Source organism: Sarcophilus harrisii, chromosome 2, assembly GCF_902635505.1.
Source record: "Sarcophilus harrisii chromosome 2, mSarHar1.11, whole genome shotgun sequence".
In the NCBI taxonomy this organism is placed as follows: domain Eukaryota; kingdom Metazoa; phylum Chordata; class Mammalia; order Dasyuromorphia; family Dasyuridae; genus Sarcophilus; species Sarcophilus harrisii.
Window position 1 is genome coordinate 611,203,179 of NC_045427.1, and position 12,046 is coordinate 611,215,224.

At 49.0% G+C, this 12,046-nt stretch overlaps 1 protein-coding gene across 2 annotated transcripts; it reads left to right on the top strand.

Annotated features, from left to right (window-relative positions):
• The first annotated feature begins 5,963 nt into the window (after positions 1 to 5,963).
• Positions 5,964 to 9,806, top strand: COMTD1 (catechol-O-methyltransferase domain containing 1). Of its 2 annotated transcripts, none has more exons than XR_004232537.1 (7): positions 5,964 to 6,453; positions 6,593 to 6,735; positions 6,903 to 7,008; positions 7,130 to 7,248; positions 7,496 to 7,550; positions 7,904 to 8,120; positions 8,427 to 8,511. XR_004232537.1 is itself a non-coding variant. In XM_031956415.1 (7 exons), the coding sequence occupies exons 1-7, from the start codon at positions 6,171 to 6,173 to the stop codon at positions 9,686 to 9,688; spliced, it is 996 nt and encodes a 331-aa protein (XP_031812275.1). In that variant the 5' UTR covers positions 6,156 to 6,170; the 3' UTR covers positions 9,689 to 9,806. The 2 variants fall into 2 exon arrangements, 1 of the variants encoding a protein (XP_031812275.1); XM_031956415.1 differs by lacking the exon at positions 7,904 to 8,120 and adding an exon at positions 9,533 to 9,806 and having other exon boundaries at positions 6,156 to 6,453; positions 8,427 to 8,560.
• Positions 9,807 to 12,046: the final 2,240 nt, after the last annotated feature.

Genomic DNA, 12,046 nt, shown 5'->3' on the forward strand with positions numbered 1-12,046 from the left:
GACATGTATACTTATTGTATATCTAAGTTATATTTTAATATATTTAACATCTACTGGTCATCCTGCCATTTAGGGGGGTGGGGGGGGGTAAGAGGTGAAAAATTGGAACAAGAGGTTTGGCAATTGTTAATGCTGTAAAGTTACCCATGTATATATCCTGTAAATTAAAGGCTATTAAAAAAAAAAAAAAAAAAAGAACATATGACAGGAAGGAAGGGATAATTTGTAACAGAAGGCTTTGCAAGGATCAATGTTGAAAAATTACCCATGCATATGTTTTGTAAATAAAAAGCTTTAATTAAAAAAAAAAAAAGTATCTGTCCAAGAAAAAACAAAAGAAGAAATGACAAATGTGGTTGGTCTTGGAAGAGAGTTGAGACAAAATCTTTGGTGAAAAATGCAGGCTTTGGAGGATGGGGTGGGGGTGAGCTGGGGTGGGGAACAACACATACTTTCTAATCTCTGCAATGGCCAATGCGTTTTCCCTCATAGTCCCTTTAAGATTATAGAAATTGAGCTAGAAGGGACCCCAAAGGCATTCTAGACCTACCCACTCCCATTTTTCAGATGAGAAAAATGAAACCTATGGAGATGTATGTAGTGTGTTAGCTGAACATAGTTGGGTGGGAATGGACAATGCATAAAATGTACTCCAAAGTAGGCATTCCCTTTACTTTCTGCCTTCCCTATCTAAAATCGTACAGGTAAGAAACAATCCCAGCACCCTCAGCCACTGTGTGAGCACATGCACAAAAGCCCTAGGCTGGGAATGGGTGTCTAATGCCATCCTGGCATGTTTGATCCCACAGACCACACAGTATATTAAGATGGAAGGCTAGCGCTCAAAACCCAGCTCTACAACTTAGGAATTGTGCGAGCTGTGGAGCCTTTCTCAGCTCCACTATTCTCCTCTGTAAAATGGACAGTTGAATTAAATAGTGGCTTAGGGCCCTTTCAACTCTAATTCTAATTTTTTTCAAAAACAGAATGTCTACTGGGAAACTCCTAGGGTTGGCCAGAATTTTCCCTGGGATGCCTCTTCACAACTGTTTACCTGTTACCTCAAAAAGGATGGATGTGGGGGGGGGGAGCAATTTGGAAAACTTAAGGTGCTTCAGTATTGGAAGTAAGGGCTCCCAGAGTCCAGTGTTCTGTGCACAAACTGAGGAGTCATCTTTCTATGGGGGAACCCCCAACACTGGGAATGTTTGGCCCTTTAACTGGAGAGCCCTCTTTTCTGCCCCCATACACACCCCCTCCTGAAAGAACATTAGTAGATGATTATATTATTACTATGAAAATCCAATAATCTCAAGCAGTGAGGCAATTTGATGTTGTTTTAATGTTTTACTCAAATCTGGGAACCCCAGAACACATCATTAGTTTCATTCTATTAAAAATTAATTTCAAAGTCAAAGCGAGCCTTGGCAGACACTGGGCCACCTGGGTCTGGCTCGCTGGTGGGGGCAACAGCAATGGTGACCTTTCTGGAGCACACTGCCTAAACAGATGGTGAGGAAGGAAGCCAAAATGAAGAGGGGATGGAGAGTTCAAGGGATGAGTGCCCAGTGGCCAGCTCTGAGCATTCAGGGCCCTCGGAGGATCTGGTCCCCCATCCCTCTACCCATCCATACCTATCTTCTGGTATCCACAAAGACTGGATTGGGAATCAAAGATTTGGGCTCTTGGAGCAGCTCCCCATTTAATTCTTCATGCAACTATTGGGGGAGCCACTTCCTCTCCCTCAGCCTCAAAATGAATAGGGATGATCTCCAAGGTGTCTTCTTGCTCTAATTCTGAGTCAAACCTCAATTTCAACCAAGTTTTGTCTTTTTACCCAGCATGGACGCGCATCCTCACCTCTGGAACTTTGCTGCCTTGCTCTCACAACCCATGATTGAATATGGCCCCATCTCCTTCCCTACCTAACTCCTCTTCATTATTTTAAGGTCCAACTGAAGTCCCTCCTCCTACCTATAGGGATGGGCTACAGCCAGCTCACACAGGCTCAGGAGAGCCAATAGTTAATTTTTCAGTATGAGCATTTATACCTCAGAAATTGCCAAATTCTACAAAGAGTTTGATTTATTATTTTGTTGATTATCTAGAAGGCAATGAGGAAAATGTTAGTAAGTCAGCTTAACCTTCCATGTGTGAGGTGCAATTTTTTTTTTTGGAGAGTCAGTTGTTAAACACTTACCAACACAGTACTTCCTACCTATTCAAGGCCATAATTCTTTCCCTTCCTGGACTTCCTCTAGCACTTCCATTTCTAGGCAGACACTTTATATCCCCACATAGTAAGGATTACTGCACAGTAAGTGTTCAATAAGTGCTCAATACTGATGGTCAATAGACTTCCTCCTTTTTAATGGCTCTAAATGTCACCCTTCAAGGCCTTCTTCAAGTCCCACCTTCTACAAAAAGCCTCCATTTAGAGGCAGGGGATCCTATTTTGCCCTGAGCAAATCATGGAACTCTACAGAATGGCAATTTTTTCATCTGTAAAATGGGATTACTAATGCTTACTTCACCCATCCCACATGATGTTGAAAGGGAAGTACCACATAAATGTGGTTGTCGCTTAATATTATCATTCATTATAATAATAAGCTTAGCTAGCTAGCATTTAGATAACATTGTAATATTTGAAAGAACTTTATATTTGTCAATTAACCAACCTGAATTGTTAATTCAGTTATATCTGACTCCTCATGACTCCATTTGGGGTTTTCTTGGCAAAGACACTAGAATGATGTGTCCTAACTTCTCCAGCTCATTTTACAGATGAGAAAACTGAAGCCCACAGAATGAGGTGAGACTTGCCCAGGGTGCCACAGTAAGTGACTGAGGCCAGATTTGAACTCAGGAAGATAAGTCTTTGATCGCCCCTCAGACTAGGAAGGCCAAGGTTTGGCTTTCATTTCCCAATCTGCCAGTTACTTTGTATTGAGAATGTGGGGCAAACCACGAGAGCCATTTCTTCAACCACACCACCAAAAACTTTTACTTTTTACTCAACTGTATATATTTTGTATCAAATTATATATACAGAATGTGTCGATTACAGAATGTAAACCCCTTGAAGGTAGGAATTGTCTATAGAGCCCAGGGACTCCTTCTCAGACAAATGATCTTAAGTGCATAAAATAAAGAAGTCTTTTTTTTTTTTTTTAAAGTAATTTGTTCCCCATCTAGATTCTCAGAGGCCCTAAAATCTCCCTATGTAATTGGAAACCAGGCTAAGGACTTCTGGTGTAGAGAGAGAAATGAGGATGTGGTTGGAAGGGGGAGAAGTAAATGTGACACTTCCACAAGGAAGGCGTGAGGGTGGACAACAATAATAATTATAACAATAACAAATAGCCAATACTTGAGTAGTACCATTACATACACTGGTGTTCATTCACTCATTCAACAATTGTTCAGACTTTCTTTATACCTTTGCTCCCAACCTCTCTTGTTTTCTCTGGTGAATTGCCTCTACAATCACCCCCTCTCCTTTTTTTTTTTTTTAGTTTTCATTTTTTGTTTGTTAGTTTCAAGTGTCTGGGGTGAAATTTGAATTCAGGTCCTCCTGACTTCAGAGCCCAGTGCTCTCTCCACTGTGCCAACAAGCTGTCCCATCCCTCCCCTTCTAATTCTCAATCTCTCTCTGTTTTATCCTTTCCTTGTTACCCACAAAAATGCCCCATCCCTTTAAAAAAAAACTCTCACTTCATCTTGCCATTTCCTCAAGCTATCATCCAGCCTTTAGCTCTTCCCTTTCAAAGTTCCCTCCCACCTTTCTAATCCTTTTACATCTTACCCCTCTTAGATCCAGGGACACTCACCTTCTGGGAGTTTCACAAACAGGACTCTCCATCTTTCTCAGTTCTAGTATTCTATTTGTCCCCCATGTCTGAAATGTTCTCCCTCTTCCGCTCTAACTACTGACCTCCCTGCCTTCCTTTAAGTCCCAACTCAAATCCTACCTTCTACAGGAAGCCTTCCCCAACCCCTTCTTAATTCCGATTACAAGTTAATCTACTTTGGTTATACTGGGGACTTGGGAGGCAGAGAGTTTGACACCTCTGAGTCTAGTCCAACTCCCCTAATTTTACAAATGAAAAAACTGAGGTTCAGCTAAGTTGTGCAAGGAATAGGTGAATCAGCGGACATTAAACTCATCCACTTACAACCACTAGCCCAAGACTTCTTAATTTGGAGTCTGTGAACTTGTTCATGGCCATCATCAGACTGTTAAAAGGATCTGTGCCTCCCCGCCCAAAAAAAAGGTTAAGAAATTCTGCAGTAGGGAGAGCTAGATGGCACGGTGCATAAAGCACTGGCTCTGGAGTCAGGAGGACCTGAGTTCAAATCTGACCTCAGACACTTAACGCTTCCTAGCTGTTGTGGTATGGGGCAAGTCACTTAACCCCAAGTGCCTCAGCAAACAACAAGCAACAAAAACTTTAAAAAGAATCTGGGGGAGGGGGTGGGGGGAGAAAGTTACCCATGCATAGAACCTGTAAATAAAAGGCTATTAAAAAAGAAAAACCTTTAAAAAGAAGGAGGTGGGGTGATTGTAGGAGCATTATACCCGGCTGCCTCTCCTGAAGAAACCACAGAGGGAGGAAGCTCAGCTTTGCAGCAAATATGGGGCTGAGGCTGGAATCAGGGAGATATGAATTTCAAATCCTCCCTCAGGCACTTAGAAGTGTTGATTCAGCTCAGTTTCCTCATCTGTAAAATGGGGATAATAATGACACCTACCCGCCCGGAGTGTTGCCTGCCTCAGTTTCCTCATCTGTAAAATGGGGACAACGACGACACCTACCCGCCCGGATGGTTATGTCACAGAATGAAATACCGGCAGAGCGCTCTGCGACCCCAAAGCACTATGCAAATATTGGCTACCAGCCGTTTGGCTGCGCGACCTCTGTGGCACAAGCTGCCTTCTCGCTTCCCCGGGTCTTCAGTTTCCTGGTCCGCAGAATTAAAAGATAAAAGCCGAGAGCGCTGACATCTCTTCCCGGTCTTAATCTAAGGTCCCACCATCCTTTGTTTTCCTTAAGCCAACCGGCGCCGAAGCGCTACCGTGCGCTGCGCAACACTGGGGATGGAGAGCGGTTAGCCTCCGCCCCAGCCAGGGCTAGCAGAGGGAGGTGCAAGCTAACGAGAGGGGGGCGGCGGCCGCACGGGCTTCCCCGAGCCTCCCCCCCCCCGCGCGGGGCTGAGGTACCGGGACAGTAACCTCTCGGTTTCATTTCTGTGCCAGTGAGATTTCAAACCGGCCCGGTGCGATGAGCGGATGGGCCGCGAGGGGGCAGCGCAGCGCCGGATCTGACCCCGGCCGCCGGCAAGGGAGGCCGCGCGGATCCCCCCCCCCCCCCCCCCCGGAGCTGCGGGCCTCGCGCTTCCGACGGCACAACCTGTACAAACTGTGTAATGTTCACTTTTGCACGTTCTGAGCCCCAAGTTCTCCCCGCCCTTTCCCGCGCTGAGAAGGCCAGCGGCCTGCTCCAGGTTACACGGGCGCAGGCGCGCGAAACAGACCGCGGCGTCAGTCACGCCCATAAGGAAAGCACAGACCCCCCCCCCCCCAAAAAAAAAAAAAAAAAACCCCAAGGGAAAGAGCGCTTAGCACGATCCGCCCTGAGCCCCGCCGGCTCCGTGCCCGCAGGCCAGCAGCATCTGCGCCCCCAACCCTCGCGAACTGCCCCAGGCCGCCAGGGAAGCCCGAACCCGCCGCGGCCTGGCCGGGTCTGGGGCAGAGGGCAGCGGCGGCTAAAACCGCCCCCAGTCTCGCGCTCTCGGCGAGCCGCATTTATGCGGGTCTCCTGTAGCGGAGAGTTGTAGAGCTAGGGCTGAGAGGGCCTGCAGGGTCACGCACGCGCGCCCTCCCGTTCTGCCGTTGGGGAAACGGAGGCACAGTGACCTGGGAGGTAGCAAGGGTGAGTTTGGATCCAGGCGCTTCCGGTACCCCGCTATCCCAGGGCGCGCCCCACACGCGCGTGGTCCCATAGGCCGTGGCCTCTCCAAGTCGCCCTCCGCGGAGAAGCGCGAAGTGGCGGGGCGGGCGGAGAGAGCGGAGAAGCGGGTCTCTCTCTCTCTCGGAAAGTAACACCGGCCCGCCTCGGGCGCCCGGGAGCGCCTCGGTGCCTGCAGTTCCCCGGTGCGGCCACGAGATGGCTCCAAAGGCCGCGGCTTGGACGGCCAGGGCCGAGGCTCCCGCCAGGAGCTCAGCCGCAGCCCCGCCCCCGATGACTAGCCCCGCCCCGGGGCCGCTCCTGTGCAGGCCCCGCCTCCGTCCCCGCCCCCCGAGTGGCTCCGGGCCTGTAGTTTCCCGTTCTGAGCCATGTGTCCCGGCCGGGCGTGCAGCCATGATCCTGCCGCGGCTCTCGCTGTCGGCCGAGGTGGCCGTGGGCAGCGCCGTGCTGGGGGCGGCCTTCGTGAGTGGCGTCTTCCTCGGTGAGCCCCCGTGGGCCCCGCGCTTGCCGCGCCCCCGTGGGCCCCGCGCTTGCCGCGCCCCCGTGGGCCCCGCGGGAGGGGGGGAGGCACCCCGAGAAGGGCCGGGGCCCACGGCTGAGCGCCCGCTTGCTCCCCGCAGGGAGAAGGGTGCTCCGGTGGCTGTCCAACTCCCCGCGGCGGCGGCCGACGCGGCGGCTGCTGCCCCCCGAAGACGACCCGCTGTGGCAGTACGTGCTAAGCCGCTCGGTGCGGGAGCACCCGGCGCTGCGCGGCCTTCGCAAGGTCGGCGGGCAAGGGGCCGGGGGGAGGAACGGGGGCCCGGGTCGGAGCCCGGTGAATGCCTTGCGCAGCAGGACTTGGGCGGGGGCAGGCCGGGGGCGGGGGCTTCGGTACAGCGGGGACTCCAGTCCCCGGACAGTGCAGTCACCCGCTCCCGCATGTCCCCCCAGCTCACCCTGGAGCAGCCGCAGGGCCGCACCATGATGCCCTGTGATCAGGCGCAGCTCCTGGCCAACTTGGCCCGGCTCATCCGAGCGCAGAAGGTTTTGGATCTCGGTAAGTGCGGTGATCGGGGTGGCCCCAGCAAGGCCGGCCTCCCCTTCTCCCGCCTCAGGCCCCCTTCTCTGCGGCTTATCCGCCCCCCTGCGCCCCCTTACCCAGCCTGTGTGTCCCCCAGGGTCCTTCACAGGCTATGCCGCCTTGAGTTTGGCCCTGGCGTTGCCCGCCACTGGGCGGGTGGTAGCCTGTGAAATTGATGCTGCTCCCCCTGAGCTGGGAAGGCCCTTCTGGAGAGAGGTGAGTGATGGGCTCCATCCCTCTGCACTGGGCCCGGGGCTCTGGGAAGGTGTGACCTCTGGAAGCTAGCCCCTCTATACCCCAAGGGCAGCCTCCCAATGCAGCCGGAGGGCCCGCAAGTTGTGTCCTTTGGGGCCTGTGCTCCAGTCCTTGCAAAGTCGGGCTCTCGATGGTCTGGCTCCATTTCCCCCCTATGGTTGGGTGGGGGGTCTGGACTCCTTCCCCTCTGACTCATTGCCCATTTCAGGCAGGTGAGGAGCACAAGATTGACCTTCAAGTGAAGCCAGCTATGAAGACCCTTGGTAGGTACATGGATTTGGGCCCGTTTCCCAGCCAAAGGCAGCGGGAATCAGAGCCCAGTGGGTGAGCTAGCAGGGAGCAGGGGAACCATCCGTCCTGGACTTTGCCCTCCCTGATAGGAGCAAGGATGGGTTTCTGGGGCCTGCAGAAGAGGGAAGAAGGGGTAACCATGAGGCAGATCCCCCTCCTGGGTGTGCTTGGCTGAGTTGGGAATGAGTCAGAGGACAAAGGACATAAAGCAGAGACTTCCTGCTCTCAGGAGGAAGAATACTCTAGATGGCCCTTGGGGGCTCCCAGTGTACCTGAGGAGAAAGCCTTGAACGGGGTCTTACTTGTCCTGTTTGCTCCTCCACAGCCTGCGTTCCCCTCCACCCGAGGGGGCCGACTCCACGGACAGGAGCAGCACAATCAGCTTGGCAGATAAGACAGGGCCCCCCCCTCCCAAGGCAGCCAGGCAAGGCTGCCATAGTGTGCTAAGCAGGCTCCCGAGAAGCCATGACCTAGGGGCAGGAAAGGATCAGCCTCCCTAGGGCAGCCGCAGCCGCATCTGTGAAGGCACACTGCTCTTGCATGTAGGTCCCGCTTTTATGGCTCCCTGTCTAGGAGTGGAGAGGTTTCCCATGTGTGTGAAGCGTGTTCCTGGGGGTGGTCCACACTGGTTTTCTCTTAGGAACGATTGTGTTCTAAGCATGGTCTGGAGACAAGTTCTGGTTCTGACCCTCACTTAAGAGACCCCTTTGACCTCTAAGAACCCTATCCTTGCACTGATCAGCGGCTCTGGGAGTTATATCCCGGGCTCTATAAGTCAGCCACAGGGGGCACTGCAGCCGGGGCTGAGCCGGGCATTCCCGGGACTAAACTGGGTTTCCTCTGTTCAGATGAGCTGCTGGCTGGTGGGGCAGCCGACACCTTTGACATGGCGGTCATCGATGCTGACAAGGAGAACTGTAGCGCCTATTATGAGAAGTGTCTGAAGCTTGTTCGGTCTGGTGGGATTGTTGCCATCAGCAACGTAAGTGCTGTAGCTAGTGCTGAGCCTTGGAATGGGGGCTTGGGCTTAATGATAAAAGGGCTGAAAGCTCCATGGCAAGACCCAATGCTAGAATGGATAGACTGCTACGATGGGGGAGGTAGGATTTTGAATCTGTGTGCACCTAAGTGGATCACTTAGCCTCTACTTCCTCATCTGCAAAATGGGATATCTTCTGTGGCATTTTTCCAAAGTTGTGCAGATAAAAGTGTAACACAGCTTGTAAACCCTAGAGCCATCTGTAGAAATATTAGGTCATACCTTCTATTCTCTGAAGGTCTACTGCCTCCCCATAGAACTTTGGATTTAGGCCACCTAGACCTTCTGCCCTTAGCTATCCACAACTACCCCACCCCCATCTGTTTCCCTCTCATGCCAGAAGATAACTCTTACCCTATTTTTCCCTGATGGCTAAGCAGCTGACCCACTGTTAAGTGGCATGTGATGTTTAAGGCAGGATTCCTAAAATGATACAGGCAACATGACATTTTCATTGCTAACCATGTTTTCCTCCAAAACAGGGGTTCTTGACCCTTTTATTGTGTCATGGATCCCTTTGGTAGATTGCTTAAGTATTCCATATTTCTTAAATGCATAAAATACATTAGAATTTAGAAATACAAAGAAAAATACTGATTTTCGTTATTGCGACAACATACTTCTGAAGGATCTCTATTTTTCTGGCTCTTGGGTCTTCTGATAACAAAACATGCTATCTCACTGCATATTTCTTTCTGAAAACTTATGTAATTTCAACATAAGTTGTTCATGCCTACTTCTCTGAAAGATAACCATAATGTTAATAACAAAATAAACAAAATATAGATCACTGAATATTTTTTTTCTTGGTTTCCCCAGGGATTGACCCTACTGTATTGCCCATTCAGTGTATTTCACACCCATATTTCCTGTGTCTCATAGGACCTTTTTCTCTTTTCTTTTTTCCTGTCCTAGGTTTTATGGAATGGGGAGGTGCTCAACAAGCCCCGTAAGGGAGATATGGCTGCTCAGTGTGTCCGAGATCTCAATGAGCGAATCCTAAGGGACTCCCGGGTCCATATCAGTCTCCTCCCCCTCGGAGATGGTCTCACTTTGGCTTTCAAGATCTAATGAACTTGATCAGTGTCTGGGAAGAGACTAATGGCGGCACATGTTCAGGTGGAAGAGCCTGGGGACTTGGAGCGTATGGACAAATTTTTTAATTAAAATGAGGGATTGGGCCTTGGGACCCTCTGAGCCTCCTGTTTTTCCTCCCTGTGCCCCAGAGTAGCAAGCAGAAGAGAGGCAAGTCCTGGAAGCAAAGGCAGCATTTGTAGACAGGAACCAATAGAGTAGCCATACAGATTTCAAGGAGTGTCAGCTAAAGATTTGGAGCAATCTGGAGGGAAGAGCTCAAACGTGTGTCCAACTCAACATGAACTCAATGGTGTTATCTTGGCAGAGATTCTGGTTTGCCATTTCTCCAGCATCCCCATTTTATAGATGAGGAACTAAGGTTTAAGGGGTTAAGTGACTTGCCCGATTACACTAAGCACCTGAGGCTGGATCAGAACTGACTCCAGGCTTGCTGCTCCATCCATATCACCCAGTTGTAACATCCCTTTACCCACCCACCCCCCAAAAAAATACAGTGGGCTCAAATACCTGTGATTTTCAATTAATCAGCTCCCTAAAGATAGCATTTTGCCAAAAACTTTCTGAAGGATTGGCATTAAATACCTAAGATTAAGACCTAAGTGTCCAGAACTGATTTCTTCACCCTTAGTCAAAATGAAAAAGTTTTGAGCCCCTCATTTTTTAACCAACTCCCCAGAGACTTAACATATTTGCACAGATTTTGAAAACTTCAAGTGCCTGAAGATAGCATGAGGCTGCTTGGCATGGAGCTTGTGTTTGACTTGACCTGTGACAAGTGCTTTTCTGGGAGGAGATCGCCTCTAAAATCCCTGATCCAAAGAGTGTTTTGTCGGAACAGCTGTTCTGGCTTCTTCCAGCTTCCTGGCACACAGGAGCCGATGAATATTTGCCATCTTATCTAAAGCCAATCTCCACTTGTAAACCACAGGAAGGAAATGTAGCAGCAAATCACCATTCAGAAACCTTTCACTGGTTTTCCACAGGTGGCGGATAAAATATGAACCCTGTAGTACAGCATCTAGACTACTTGACACTGTTCTTACGTGTCATATGCAAAGATTATACAGAATTTAGTCCATTTCTTATTTTTGTCTCTGCCTAATTGTTTTAAGTTTCAAACATCAGTGGTTCTTGTAGGCTCCAGTGACCCTTTCAAGGGATGCATCAGTTGATTACTATTTTCTTCATAATTACTAAGACATTTTTAATTTCTAGTAAATACTAATAGAATCCACATAAACAAATGTTCAAGGGTGGAGGCCTCAGTGTCTTAAGACCAAATAGTCTGCAGCTTTACTTACCCACATGTCAAAATTTTTGGTGGTTTCTTTGAAAGCATTCACCCCCATTTTGGTGAATTTAGCTCTTGCCTGCATTCAACATACAGCTAAGGCTACCCACAACTCATTTTTCTGTTTGGTTTGCTAAAGTGGGTATTTGTGTCAATGTTCTGAATTTAACAATCTGTTTCTATCAAACTTTAAAGCCTACCTATTTCTGGTAAACAACTCCAAAAATCTCCCCATCGTGGCTAACGATGCCACTTTTCACATGTTTTACTGGTATCAGCCACCCTTTTCAGATCAATGTTAGTACTGAAGCAAAACTGGATTTCTTTCCAAGTGCCAAAGATAAAGGTGCAGAAGGAAAAGGGGAATAATAAATAGAACAAAGAGTTGTGACAATGATCTCCCTTAACACATTGAACTTTGTATTTTCCCCATGGAATTGTAAGTTTTTGTATTCTGGGAGTTTGTAAACAAGCTTAACCCTAAGTCCTTCACTCGAAAATTTCATTATCTTTCTTCTCTTCAAGAGTGAAACAGCACTGTCAAATCTATCCCCATCCTCACCTAACAATGTGGGGAGCCCTGGCTCTACTTACTTGAATGAGTACCCTCACCCAAAACCTTAATGTCTATCTTACTCATTGATATAAATCAGCCTTCAGTGTAGAAACTTGCCAAGCTTTGTTCAAATACACAAATTAGGCTGCACATTATCATTATCGACACAACCCAGAATGAGTCCCGATGGACACATCATAGCATATGATGCATAAAAAGCACCATAGGATTTGCAGGGAGCCTGGGTGGTCACTTGGTCTCCCCCTTTTACTGCTTTTATAAAACAAATAAGGGAAAATGACTTTATCAAGATCACATAGCAGAACCCGGGTGCTTCCCGTTTCAATGTGTGTGTTCAGGTCTTCTCAGTGTTAGTTACTATTCTTGTAAATCATTTAGCGATGACAATACCTCAGTCATCTTGTGTAGTTAGGGTACAATACAACCCTTCTGAGCCAGATCCACTTTCCTTCTCCATAGCTCT